The sequence below is a fragment of the Procambarus clarkii genome, chromosome 76 (genome assembly GCF_040958095.1).
Source record: "Procambarus clarkii isolate CNS0578487 chromosome 76, FALCON_Pclarkii_2.0, whole genome shotgun sequence".
Lineage (NCBI taxonomy): Eukaryota > Metazoa > Arthropoda > Malacostraca > Decapoda > Cambaridae > Procambarus > Procambarus clarkii.
In genome coordinates this window covers 15,278,261-15,292,786 of record NC_091225.1, presented here as the reverse complement: position 1 = coordinate 15,292,786, position 14,526 = coordinate 15,278,261, and the positions used below count along the sequence as shown (strand labels likewise).

Here is a 14,526-nt window from a genome sequence, read left to right as displayed (position 1 = left end):
TGGCTCTGGACGCTGCCTTTGGTGGCTCTGGACGCCGCATTTGGTGGTTCTGGACGCCGCCTTTGGTGGCTGTGGACGCCGCATTTGGTGGCTGTGGACGCCGCCTTTGGTGGCTGTGGACGCCGCATTTGGTGGCTGTTAACTCAATATATAAATCATGTCACTTCTATAATTATATATTATCTTTATGGCTGTTAACCTCCTCAGGTGTTGGGTTTATATGATGCTTAAACTACACACTAGAAAGTGAAGGGACGATGACGTTTCGGTCCATCCTGGACCATTCTCAAGGCGATTCGAGCCACGGACCGAAACGTCGTCGTCCCTTTACTGTCTAGTGTGAGGTTTGGTCAACATATTTCAGTCACTTTATTGTGACTCCTCGTCTACATTGGGTTTATGTATTCCCAAACCCCATGTCTTCTCTGTATTCTTATGTGGTAACACGAAATCGTTAAGAATGTTCATTTAATTTTTTACTATGTAAACACTTATGCATGTGTATAAATACATAAACACACACACCATACACACAGAGCACAACTAGGTGAGTACACACACAGTACACATGATAGAGCCCAATAGGCTCAGGAATCTATACACCAGTTGATTGACAGTTGAGAGGCGGGACCAAAGAGCCAAAGCTCAACCCCTGCAAGCACAAATACGTGAGTACAAATACGTGAGCACATATGTGCGCTCTTAAAGTTTCTCTCTTAAAAATTGATAGTTGATTATAATTTGCATTTAAGCGAAATTGGATCTGTGGCGACTTAGGACAAACTCATAGTCAACATTGTGGGGACGGCGGCTCAGTAGTGTGTGAGAGGGACACATAAGTGGGGGGAGGAGGAACCCCTGAAATAGAGGAGACCAAGTTTGGGTTATTTACATTCCACAGTCTGAAGTGATGGCCTGTGAGCGACGTCTTGGACAATCTTGGTGAAATATAGTGACCCTACGAACACCGCCCCCCCCCCACACACTACAGGAGCCTCCACACTCCTCCAGAGCAGCCTCCACACTCCTCCAGAGCAGCAGCCTCCACACTCCTCCAGAGCAGCAGCCTCCACACTCCTCCAGAGCAGCAGCCTCCACACTCCTCCAGAGCAGCAGCCTCCACACTCTTCCAGAGCAGCAGCAGCAGCCTCCACACTCCTACAGAGCAGCAGCCTCCACACTCCTACAGAGCAGCAGCCTCCACACTCCTCCAGAGCAGCAGCCTCCACACTCTTCCAGAGCAGCAGCAGCAGCCTCCACACTCCTACAGAGCAGCAGCCTCCACACTCCTACAGAGCAGCAGCCTCCACACTCCTACAGAGCAGCAGCAGCAGCCTCCACACTCTTCCAGAGCAGCAGCAGCAGCCTCCACACTCCTACAGAGCAGCAGCCTCCACACTCTTCCAGAGCAGCAGCAGCAGCCTCCACACTCCTACAGAGCAGCCTCCTCACTCCACTTGCCGATTAGCTCCCATCTGCATCTCTGCCACGGGAGGTAATTGCCTTTCTGCCCGCCAGGAGCCAGTGGAGCAGCATTTGATCTCAACTAAGTTGATTAGAGGCTCCTGGTACCGCAACACCAGCTTATGGGGCCAATTTGCTCGATTTGGTCGTCAAGTTCTGGTCGTTAAGGCGCTAACGAGTCGCTGAATATATCATGATTGGTCTTATTGGTTTTGAGATGGTTAATTCAGGTTTCTACTAATACCGCTACTTTCGTCTCTCGTAGCGACTGTCTGTCGGTCCCTACCGCCACTAAGCCTGGTAGTATTGACAGGCGTTACTCTCTCTGGTAAGGGAAGGTCAAGGGGTCAAGGTCAAGGGGTCACAAGGTCACAGGGTCGTCGTCTGTCGTGGGGAGCTATGAGACGGGGCAACAGGTGAGGCTCTCTCACACAATCGACTTGAGAATGGTCCAGGACGGACCGAAACGTCGTCGTCCCTTCACCTTCTAGTGTGTGGTCTGGTCAACAGGTGACGCTACCGTCAGTACAGCGGATCATGTGTGCCAAGAAGCGCTTATATCACGTACCGTCTGTACCGTATATGTGGGTTGTAGTGTCCTTCTGTTATTGAATGTTGTTGTTGTTATTAGTAAACAGTAGCAGCAGTCGACAGCAGCAGTAGACAGCAGCAGCAGTAAACAGCAACAGCAGTAGACAGCAGTAGACAACAGCAGCAGTAGACAGCAGCAGCAGTAGACGGCAGCAATAATAGTACCAGCAGCAGTAGCTATATTTAAGCTCCGTATATATAATATTATTGGAACATTTGTACATAAAAAAATTTAAAAAGAAATTTAAAAATTTGTTATGAATGTATATAGTTTTTACAAAACAGCTTTAACACAGTGTTATCACTTTTGTCTTTTCAGTACTACGATAGTGTTAGTTTTCAAATTTCTGAAATGATTTACTTCCACTATTATATATTATGATATATTAATACTCAGAAACTTTACCCTCTGCCATACGAGGCTTGAGACGGCAGTAGAGACCACCTTGGATAGGGACAGTTTGATAAGACGGTGATGGATGTGTAAGTCGAACCCTGTTTCTCCAGCATGCTGGGCAGGTCGACCATAAGAGTCCTGCAGCCTTGACTGTGAAAGAGTATATATGTGTTTACAGTGAAATACATTGTAAATATTTCTTCATTTTCAACCGTGTGTGTGTGTGTTTACTCACCTAGTTGTGCTTACGGGGGTAGAGCTCTGGCTCTTTGGTCCCGCCTCTCAACTGTCAATCAACTGGTGTACAGATTCCTGAGCCTACTGGGCTCTATTATATTTACATTTGAAACTGTGTATGGAGTCAGCCTCCACCACATCACTGCCTGATGCATTCCATTTGTTAACTATGACACTGAAAACGTTCTTTCAAACGTCCTTTCTGCGTGCGTGCGTGTGTCACGCGGCATCGACAGCCACACTAAAGTTGGTCGAAAGTCTGTTGTCATACACCGTCGAAAATCAATGTATTTATACAAGAGATCTGGTATGATAGTGGCAAGGGTGCTTGGACGTTGACATTAGTCTCGGGCCACAAGATCTTCCTATTCAGCGGCCGCATGTTCTTGAGTGGAACCTGACTGGTTTCTCTCCCCAAAGCCAAGTTGTTGGAGTTGATTCAGTCTCTTGATTTGTTGGGATGGTCAGTGTGGTGGAGGCGGTCAGGTGGGCTCAGAGGCCCACGTGTCAGGGAGACTTTGGTCGCGTCTGGCGTGTGGAGGTGCATCTCTGAACTCTCTCGAGGCTCAACTTTGTATGTTTATGCTTGTGTTTTTACTTTTATCTCGGTTTTTTTTTGTTATCTTTGTGTGTCTCTCTCTCTTTCTCTCTTCCCTCTCTCTTCCCTCTCTTCTCTCTCTCTCTCTCTCTCTCTCTCTCTCTCTCTCTCTCTCTCTCTCTCTCTCTCTCTCTCTCTCTCTCTCTCTCTCTCTCTCTCTCCCCCCCTCCCTTCCCTCCCCTTCCCCTCCCCCTCCCCTTCCTTTCCCTCCCCCTCACCTTCCCTTTCCTCCCCCTCACCTTCCCTTTCCTGCCCCTCACCTTCCCTTTCCTCCCCTCCCCCCCCCTCCCCTCCCCCCCCCTCCCCTCCCCCCCCCCCCCTTCCTTCTCTTCAGAAGAGGAGGCTGTTTGTATGATAATCCTTGTGATTGACGAGTTTGTTTACATTCGAGTCTGTGACCCACTGAAAAGAAGTTCTATAATTTTTGTCATTTTTTATTTAAACTGAAATTAAAAACTGTGAATGATTATTGCAATGATATATTAACTGTTAAATGCGAGTTGTTTGCTATTAGTGGTACAGTGACACCGTTGGTATGGTCTGAAAGTTGCCTTAAGGTAAGGTGGTTACCTTGAGGTGATTTCGGGGCTCAGCCGCCTTGCGGCCCGGTTGACGTTGTCCTAGGCAGTGACACTGTTGGTGGGGGTTCTTAAGGTAGGTCCTGTGATTCTTGTGGTGTGTCTTGTATGTATATTACTCGTCTCAGTGGTCGGGACACACTGTAATATTCGAGGAAAAGGGATCATTGCTTCTCTGTTACTCGATGCAGTCCGCCTCTTCGATTCCCTTTCATTACTGTCTTGTACCAAATAATCGTAGTTCAGTCATTGCTGTTCCTATTAGCAAATATTTTTTATGGTTCACTGTTTTTCTTAAGAAAATTTTGAATTGTTTGTCTTCTATGATCTAATGGAATGCTTTCTCATTTGTCCTATTTCCTTTATCTTGTAAAATTAGTTCCTAGTTTTCAGTCGTGATATGGCTTTGTATATTTTTTTTTATCTAAACTACACACTAGAAAGTGAAGGGACGACGACGTTTCAGTCCGTCCTGGACCATTCTCAAGTCGAATGTGCTCATTCGACTTGAGAATGGTCCAGGACGGACCGAAACGTCGTCGTCCCTTCACTTTCAAGTGTGTGGTCTGGTCAACATATTTCAGCCACGTTATTGTGACTCCTCGTCTGCAGAACTAAATTGTTTACACTTTATTTCTGGTTTTATACATTCGTGCCATTTCAAATTTACGAGATGAAAAGGAAATGGAATAAACTCAATCTACTTAGTGTTCCAATCGTCTCTGCTTGAGAATGTGTGCGCCCAGGCACTTGCTTACTGCTTGAATAAAGATGAGTTCGTGAGTCTAGCCAGGTATACGAGGGGTGTTACCGTCAGCTCTGACAGTATATTTGGCCCTTCCTACCAATACCCAGGGATATATCCTGCCTGAGGAAGCCATCACATGCTTAGCCACAGGGAGAACACCCTACGGGCTCACCATAGCCCGTGCTGCTTGGAACTTTTTGTTCCAGGTAGCGAATCTTTAACAACAACTCGGGGAGAAGCTCTCCCTTCCGATCTTTTTTTGTACACTCTCGGAATTGAAGTTCGAAATATGCCTCTGTTAATATTCACCTCTTTCAGATACATGAGTATAGCACTATACGAAGATAACTTTTTTCGAATATATATGTAGTATATATCAATTTAATCTCCGTATATTCATATATATCCGGCTTTCTTCTCATTTGCCTAACAAAAGAGTCTTTTCAGAGTTGACTCTGCAACCTCCATTTGATCTGGCGGCCATTTGCATGAGGAACAAGGAAGAGGAAATCAAATTCCGGGTTTTTACAATCCTCCTGTGAGAGCGTGTCTTTGCATTTCGTCAGCTTGACAGACAACTCCCAGGGATCTTGAGTGCAATATTTTCTTCAGTTGGGCAAAGTCAGCGGTAGTTGTGGGGCGGGGGGGGGGGTAGGGGCTGTTGCTGTTGCTACTGCTGAAGTTGTTGCTACGTCAGCAGAAAAGATGGAAATGAGTAATGGACGCGAGGATATACTCGTGTGCATTACGGCTGATCAACAAGTGAACTGAAAGAGGAAGTTCTGGAAGCCACCTCAGTCACCACGTAGGTAGGAAATAGGGAGAAAATGATCGCCTGCTTATGAGAGTTCATGTGGGTGTATTGTATTTGGTAGACACGAAATTGAGTAGCAATAAGCAAGAATAAAGGGGGGGGGGTAGAAATAGCCTAAGCTGCTACTATTCCTCTGAGATGCATTTCTTTCTTGTCTCAATAAACATACTTGAAGACCACACACTAGAAGGTGAAGGGACGACGACGTTTCGGTCCGTCCTGGAGCATTCTCAAGTCGATTTTAGCCACGTTATTGTGACTCATCAAGCAACATGCTTGAACTTGAGTAGAATACACACGTACACACACACACACACACACACACACACACACACACACACACACACACACACACACACACAAACACACACGCACGCACGCACGCACGCACACCTCTCCAGGAGCTGCCATCCTTGGCTCAGGACTTCAGAGCGGGAAAATTGACGTTTCAACTGCCAAATTAGAGAGCGAAGACCGGCAGCCTTAAACTTTGCGCCTCGTGTTCCCCTGAGAGCTGACCTGACAGCTATTTCCCCAACATTTAATTACGACTAACCATTGTTCGTGTTTTTCCCCGAGTGCCAAGACATGAAATTTAGTTTGTCCGGTGTTTTCAAAGTGCTCAATTTCTGATGTGGAAAGAGATCCGGAGAAAGGGAGAGAGAGAGAGGTTGTATATATGGAAGATGCGAAGAGGGCGTAGGTAAGAAAGAGGGAAAGAGGGCGTAGGTAAGGAAGAGGGTAAGATGGTGCCTTAAGAACAAGCGAAGCCTTAAGAGAGTGAAAGATGAAGATGGAAATGAACAAGGCCCAAATGGCTTAGCCAGGTAGAGAGAGAGAAAAAAAAGGATTTCTCAGAAATTAGCTACGATGTGTGAAGTGGGAGAGACGTAGAGATTCGCCTGAGTTACGGACACAGGTTAAAGAGATCTTAATAAATGAGGATTAAATGCGCATTCCAACGGTGCTCAACTGTGGACTCCCATATGATCATCTGTAAGATAGGGAGGCGCTTGACAGCGGAAACAGTCAACTTAAGAAACACTCAATATTAAAAAAAAATTACACTGCATCTTGGGCTTAGTTTCACTCCCATCATTCTGTTTCATAGTCAAGTTTACCCTTCACTTAATACTCTTTTTCTCTATATGGAACTTAGTAAAGGCGTCCAAGTTTCTTTTAAAAGTGTATAGCTATTTCCCAATATTGTTATATGACTTGAATACTTTTGCTTCCGTTGTTTGTGAAAGGGAATGTGAATGTAAGATTCAGTTTGCAGTTCGCTTCGTATATTTTTAGTCTATGAATATCCAAATTTAATTAACGCGTTTGATTCAGCGAGTTTCACTCGTCCATTGACCGTAACGTTTGTGCTAGTTCTTGTACTGCTGGTGGCCCACCTTGGTGCCGGTGGGCCACCTTGGTGCTGGTGGCCCACCTTGGTGCTGGTGGCCCACCTTGGTGCCGGTGGGCCACCTTGGTGCTGGTGGCCCACCTTGGTGCTGGTGGCCCACCTTGGTGCTGGTGGCCCACCTTGGTGCTGGTGGCCCACCTTGGTCCTGGTGGCCCACCTTGGTGCTGGTGGCCCACCTTGGTGCTGGTGGCCCACCTTGGTGCTGGTGGCCCACCTTGGTGCTGGTGGGCCACCCTGGTGCTGGTGGCCCACCTTGGTGCTGGTGGGCCACCTTGGTGCTGGTGGCCCACCTTGGTGCTGGTGGCCCACCTTGGTGCTGGTGGCCCACCCCGGCCGGTGCTGCCAACGGGTATTAATAATAATAATGTTCACTATTAATTAGTGAACGTTTTCTGGAGTTTCTGAAGCACGTCCTCCCCCCTCCTGTGACTTCCCCCCTCCCCCCCCCTCCCCAATCATTGTCCTCCCCTCTCCCCCCCTCTCCCCCCCTCTCCCCCCCTCTCTCCCCCCCTCTCCCCCTCTCCCCCCTCTCAAAGACTCGTCCACTTTAGTTAGAGTTAACGAACCGTTAATTAGTGGAGAATTCCTGAATCCTCTAATTTATATTTTTATCTGGGATTAGTTAATCTTTTGAGATAATCACGATTCCTTCTCCCAATTCATGGTCGTCCAGGTACATGGTCGTCCAGGAACATGGTCGTCCGGGTACATGGTCGTCCAGGAACATGGTCGTCCGGGTACTGTCAGCTCCATGGTTCTCCCCTAGAACATCATCCGCCAATCGATTTACATCCAGGTCATCAGGGAATAAATGTTGTACCCAATCTTATCATCCTAATCAGGGCTCGAATCCCAATCATTGTCGCTTGCGAGATGAGGAAATGTGGGCATTAATCTTGATAGCACAAAGTGAAATTATTCTCGATTATCATCTCTTAGTTAAACGAGATGAGATGTTTGTGTTGTGTTAGCAGTAAAATAGGTACCTGGGTGTTAGTCAGCTGTCACGGGCTGCTTCCTGGGGGTGGAGGCCTGGTCGAGGACCGGGCCGCGGAGACACTAAAAGCCCCGAAATCATCTCAAGATAACCTCAAGATAGTCGTGTATGGAATTTAGCTTTCTCAATATTGTTCAGCAACGACTAGATAAAGGCTCAAGACGGACTAAAGCTATCTTGAGTTATCTTGAGATGATTTCGGGGCTTAGCGTCCCCGCGGCCCGGTCCTCGACCAGGCCTCATTTTCCTTACACACACACACACACACACACACACACACACACACACCAGGAAGCAGCCCGTGACAGCTGTCTAACTCCCAGGTACCTATTTACTGCTAGGTAGCCGGGAACATCAAAATTAAAAAACCTCTGCCCATTTGTTTCTGCCTGCACCGGGGATCGAACCTTAAGACTACAAATCTGAAGCGCTGTCCACTCAGCTATCAGGCCCCTCACTTTCTATCAGGTCGTCACTTTCATTTCGTGTTATTACCCTATCCCAGTGCGTTCCTCTCACCCTGTCCATGGAGGACAGAAGAAAATGTATATATTCTGGTTAGCATTGTAAATGTCCGGCCACGTCTGTGGTAGAAAAAAATGAATTACACAACGTATGTGTTTACAAGCATTAATAAGAAAAACAGAAAAGGTAAACAGGAACCCAATTGACTGAGGGATCCCAAGTATCATAATATTGCCAATTGATACAGAAATGGATATATTATTGTGGCAGGAAGCCAGTGAAAGTGAGGAGAGTGTGATATGCCAGCACGGGTGTGTGAGGGCGCCCTTGTCCCCTCACTTTCACCACCCAAGTGTTGACAATAGTGTTCATCACATTACGAATAGATTAGTTGTAGCACCTTCCCTATTCTTGTATTTTAAGACGGTGGATGCGGAGGAGGACGTGTGTTGAAGAGGGAAAGGGATGTGAAGGGGCTAGGAGGGAAAGGGATGTACTTACCTAGTTATGCAGACGAAGAGTCACAATAACGTGGCTTGAAGATACGAGAGCTAAACCACATTTTCCTCGAATAGCATCATCACAATCGACTTGAAAGTGGTCCAGGACGGACCGAAACGTCGTCGTCTCCTCATCTTCTGGTGTCTTGAGGTTATCTTGAGATGATTTCGGGGCTTTAGTGTCCCCGCTGCCCGGTCCTCGACCAGGCCTCCACCCCCAGGAAGCAGCCCGTGACAGCTGACTAACTCCCAGGTACCTATTTTACTGCTAGGTAACAGAGGGCATAGAGTGAAAGAAACTCTGCCCATTGTTTCTCGCCGGCGCCTGGGATCGAACCCAGAACCACAGGATCACAAGTCCAGCGTGCTGTCCGGTTTAGTTCTCACCTAGTTGTGCTTGCGGGGGTTGAGCTTCGGCTCCTTGGTCCCGCCTCTGTGACTAGGAGTGGTGAAGGTGTGTGTGAGTATAACTCGTAATTTTATTTTGTCTTCCGTCTGGAGCTAAAATTATGTATTTCTCCAAATAAAACAACAGAAAAGCCAACAATATGGCCCAATATTGCTGTAAATTTTGTATTTTACAAACATGTTTAATTGAATTTGTGGAGGACGTCTCTCCCGCCGTAACGCATCCCCGCACTGGACGACCAGGGGGGATAACTGGAGGGTCGTTATCACTGGAGGGTCGTTATCACTGGAGGGTCGTTATCACTGGAGGGTCGTTATCACTGGAGGGTCGTTATCACTGGAAACTCCTGGGTATCACTGGAGGCTCCTGGGCACCACTGGAGGCTCCTTGGCACCACTGGAGGCTCCTTGGCACCACTGGAGGCTCCTTGGCACCACTGGAGGCTCCTTGGCACCACTGGAGGCTCCTGGGCACCACTGGAGGCTCCTGGGCACCACTGGAGGCTCCTGGGCACCACTGGAGGCTCCTGGGCACCACTGGAGGCTCCGGGGCACCACTGGAGGGTCGTAGGCACCACTGGAGGGACGTGGGCACCACTGGAGGCTCCTGGGCACCACTGGAGGCTCCTGGGCACCACTGGAGGGTCGTAGGCACCACTGGAGGGACGTGGGCACCACTGGAGGCTTCTGGGCACCACTGGAGGCTCCTGGGCACCACTGGAGGCTCCTGGGCACCACTGGAGGCTCCTGGGCACCACTGGAGGCTCCTGGGCACCACTGGAGGCTCCTGGGCACCACTGGAGGGTCGTGGGCACCACTGGAGGGACGTGGGCACCACTGGAGGCTTCTGGGCACCACTGGAGGCTCCTGGGCACCACTGGAGGGTCGTAGGCACCACTGGAGGGTCGTAGGCACCACTGGAGGGACGTGGGCACCACTGGAGGCTCCTGGGCACCACTGGAAGGTCGTAGGCACCACTGGAGGTCGTAAGAGTAACGAGAGAGCGATTCACTAAGCAGTAACGCGTGTGACGTCACAGCTCACGTAAGTGGAGCACGTAAGTGGTTTTCTGGATTAATTCCCCCGGTGATGAGCGTATCGGGTGTGAGCTTAATTAATGAGGTAATTAGCGGTAATGTGATTGATCTCATTATGCCTAACCGAATTTGCCTAGACAATAGCACAATAGAGTTTGTATTAAATTATTAGGATCGTCTTGCTTACGTTAATATATTGATCTGAAATAGAAAATTAGAGTCCATTTACCAGCATTTTAGAAGCATTATAATATTATAATATAGGTTATTTTTTTTGTAATGTGTATTTTATATTTTTTTTAGATTTTGGGTTTATAATTCAGTATATAAATGCAGATAATTCACCAGATTCTTAATGTTGTTTAGATAAAGATGTCTAGTAAGGACAAATCCACAAGGGCCGTGACGAGGATTCGAACCTGCGTCCGAGAGCATCCCAAACGTTGCTTTAATCGACTGAGCTACGACATGGTCAGAGGAGTAAAACCCTGGTTTGTGTCTCGGAGAGGCTGCAGGATCCAGTAAGTTCAGTAGAACTTCGGTTTCAACTCCTTTTGACCATGTCGTAGCTCAGTTGATTAAGACAGCGTCTGGGATGCTCCCGGACGCAGGTTCGAATCCTCGTCACGGCCCTTGTGGATTTGTTCATTTGATGCATCACGCAATTTCCATTGTTTCTCGCCGACGCCCGGGATCGAACCCGGGACCACAGGATCACGCGTCCAGTGTTCTGTCCGCTCAGCCACCGGCTCCTGATGACTGTTATATGAATTTCTGGCTTGTTCGGAGACGTTCAGAAGGTCTTCTAGAGACGGAAAGTGTGCAGTGTCTTGTTAAAAATGGAATAAATAATATAATAAAGTTCCCAATCTTGACCAAATCAGAGAAGTCTCCTGAGACAACCTCGGAAAGTCATTTAAAGTTCAAGAGACTTGAAATAAAGTTGTGTATGAGATGGATGTTAATCCCGACCTGTGGTAGCAGACTGTGGCCTTTAAGACCTCAGTCTTTGCTTTGACCAGTCCCGCGAGACCTCGGCCTGGGCTTTGACCAGTCCCGCGAGACCTCGACCTGGGCTTTGACCAGTCCCGCGAGACCTCGACCTGGGCTTTGACCAGTCCCGCGAGACCTCGACCTGGACTTTGACCAGTCCCGCGAGACCTCGACCTGGACTTTGACCAGTCCCGTGAGACCTCGACCTGGACTTTGACCAGTCCCACGAGACCTAGACCTGGGCTTTGACCAGTCTCGCGAGACCTCGACCTGGACTTTGACCAGTCTCGCGAGACCTCGACCTGGACTTTGACCAGTCCCGCGAGACCTCGACCTGGACTTTGACCAGTCCCGCGAGACCTCGACCTGGACTTTGACCAGTCCCGCGAGACCTCGGCCTGGGCTTTGACCAGACCCGCGAGACCTCGTCATCATCTGTAATATTTTGGGGTAATATCAGGGGTCTGGTAGCTGAGTGGACAGCGCGCAGGACACGTAATTCTGTGGCCCAGGTTCGATTCCCGGACCAGGCAGAAACAAATGGGCAAAGTTTCTTTCACCCTGATGTCCCTGTTATCTAGTAGTAAATAGGTACCTGGGAGTTAGACAGCTGTTAAGGGCTGCTTCCTGGGTGTGTGTGTGTGTGGGTGTGGAGAAAAACAATTAGTAGTTAATAACAGTTGATTGATAGACAGTTGAGAGTTGATACAGTTGATTGATAGACAGTTGAGAGTTGATTGATTAACACACTTCTCCCCCCTCCCATGTATCCTTCCCCCCTCCCTCTTCCACACCTTATCCACAGCACCTTATCAATCAAACTTCTCACCTGCAATAATGTTGAAGCCTGTTTTGTATTTCAAGCCCCTTACTTACTGTCCTGTACACAGTAACTTTCCGGTCATTTTAAGGGCTAACTTGTTGCCTGTGAGAGTTTGTTTCTAGTTAATGTCGTCTGTGATTCTTCCAAATTAACTTCCGAATCGATACATCAATTTCTGAGGTCAGGTTATGGGCTGTTAAAGTTGACCATTTACATCAACTATCATGCAGGCGATGAGTCACAATAACGTGGCTGAAGTATGTTGACCAGACCACACACACTAGAAGGTGAAGGGACGACGACGACGTTTCGGTCCGTCCTGGACCATTCTCAAGTCGAGATTAGTCCAGGACGGACCGAAACGTCGTCGTCCCTTCAACTTCTAGTGTGTGGTCTGGTCAACATCAACTATCATATTTAAATTCTTGGGAAAGTTTGCAAAATAGTTCTGTAAAGATCTTTTAAAACCCCGTAACCAGCCTGTCAGGCAAGACGGCCTGCCATCGTGGCCTGTTATGCTGTCATAGCAAGAAATTAGACAGTGGTGTAATTACCGTCTTGGCAAGATCCATATGCTGTACGTCATTTTAAGCACACGTAATTTTAGTAATTTAGGTTATTTATAATGTTATATATTTTGGTTATCCTTATTTATTTCTGTCATAGAAATTAGACCTCCACGATTGTGTCGATCAGATATCAGGAGTCTCATACTAAATATATTAGACCTCCACGATTGTGTCGATCAGATATCAGGAGTCTCATACTAAATATATATATATTTTTTGATACGTGTAAATGATATGTATTTTGTTATACTAATGTTGCCAAACATGAGCTTTTATTATCTCTAGCTTAACGTGGTTGAAAAATTGTTGCTTAAACAAACGATATTTTGCAGAATATAATATATTTTTGCTTCTTTTTTCGCATTTAATCAGCAGTAATAACTCAATTTTTGACAACGGGTGTAATGATAAACAGATACATCATCTGTGTATACTAATTTAACATCAGACGGGGGTTTATATTAGAGATTTCAACCTGGTAACATGCTATTGTCACCACATAAGATATAATTACTTTAAATTTGGTACCAGAAAATCTCCCACAAAACCAAATGGTTTCAACTTATTTAACCAAACAAAAATGACTTTCTGGGTTATAATTTGGTGGGATTGGCAGTATGTCTCGCTTGTTCTGGAACATAACGACAGCTCTAGCAATTGCTTATTCATCCGCTACAAGTAATTCAGTGTATGGTGCGTTGCTCGTTTCGTTAATGACGTCCAGTAATGACAGTTAACGGGCAGAAACTCGGTAATGATTGTTAATTCAACCCCGTTATGATAATGACATACTTCATTGTGACACACCCGACAGTTAATGAGACAAACAGACAGTAAGGACAGTTATAAAAGACATAAACCGTCTTATGACAGTTATTGACATTCAGCAATGTCAGATAATGACAGTAACATATATATATATATATATATATATATATATATATATATATATATATATATATATATATATATATAATATATTAATAATAATATATATTATAATATATAATAATAATATATATTAATAATATATATTATTTAATTATATATGTAATTATATAATATGTATGGCAATGTGTGTGTCTGAGGAGGGAGGCCAGAAGCTTGCGGCTAGTTTCACCCAATTTTTCCCAGTAATTGCAGTTGGGTATGTGCCGAACATGGGTGGGCCAGGATTAGTGTCAATGAAAACAGTGATACGTGAAAGATTCAGTGATCAATGAAGTTCTGCTTGCAAGAGAGGGGAGCTCATTGGCCGGAAGACAGCGGCAGGTTTGCGGACACCCAATCAGAATACAGTATTTTTTAATTCATTTAGTTAATTTATGGTAATTGTAAACACCTCGATGCTTACGTCAGATTTTATGTAACTTGGTAGACGTCGGCTGTAACAGCGCTTGTAATCCTAATTTGCTTGTTCGACTGATTTACGTCAGTTGAAATCAATTATGGAAAATTTTCGACTAGCGCCGTTGATTTCTTCCTATTTACATAACGTAATTATGCTCGTTAGTTCATCCGCTTGTTACAGTCTTGGACAAACACACTAATCTGTTCACGCCAAGTTACCTAAATCCTTCCCCTGCCTTCCCCCTTTTCAGTAGTGAAGTGAACAAATCCACAAGGGCCGTGACGAGGATTCGAACCTGCGTCCGGGAGCATCCGGACGCATTCCGGATTTTAGAATAGAACCAGTGAAGAGCAGAGGTGCCATAGGCACAATCAGAGAACACTGTATAAACATCAGAGGTCCGCGGTTGTTCAACGTCCTCCCAGCAAGCATAAGAAATATTGCCGGAACAACCGTGGACATTTTCAAGAGGAAACTAGATTTGTTCCTCCAAGGAGTGCCGGACCAACCGGGCTGTGGTGGGTATGTGGGCCTGCGGGCCG

The 14,526-nt window shown here is 46.5% G+C and overlaps 2 protein-coding genes across 2 annotated transcripts in view; both read right to left on the bottom strand.

Annotated features, from left to right (window-relative positions):
- The window catches only part of LOC123771597 (uncharacterized), a 1,230-nt gene extending 1,102 nt beyond the window's left edge, over positions 1-128 (bottom strand). The window contains exon 1 of the mRNA XM_045764187.2: positions 1-128. This exon is cut by the window's left edge and continues 1,102 nt beyond it. Within this exon, the coding sequence (XP_045620143.2) occupies positions 1-128 (128 nt within the window).
- Positions 129-11,250: 11,122 nt separating this feature from the next.
- On the bottom strand, positions 11,251-11,673 carry LOC138357181 (serine/arginine-rich splicing factor 2-like). Its single transcript, XM_069313829.1, has one exon. It carries the CDS (start codon positions 11,671-11,673, stop codon positions 11,251-11,253), a length of 423 nt encoding a protein of 140 aa, XP_069169930.1.
- Positions 11,674-14,526: the final 2,853 nt, after the last annotated feature.

Excerpts from the sequence above, each read along its gene's own strand:
- LOC138357181 (XM_069313829.1), bottom strand. The coding sequence starts at position 11,673 with ATGACGAGGTCTCGCGGGTCTGGTCAAAGCCCAGGCCGAGGTCTCGCG.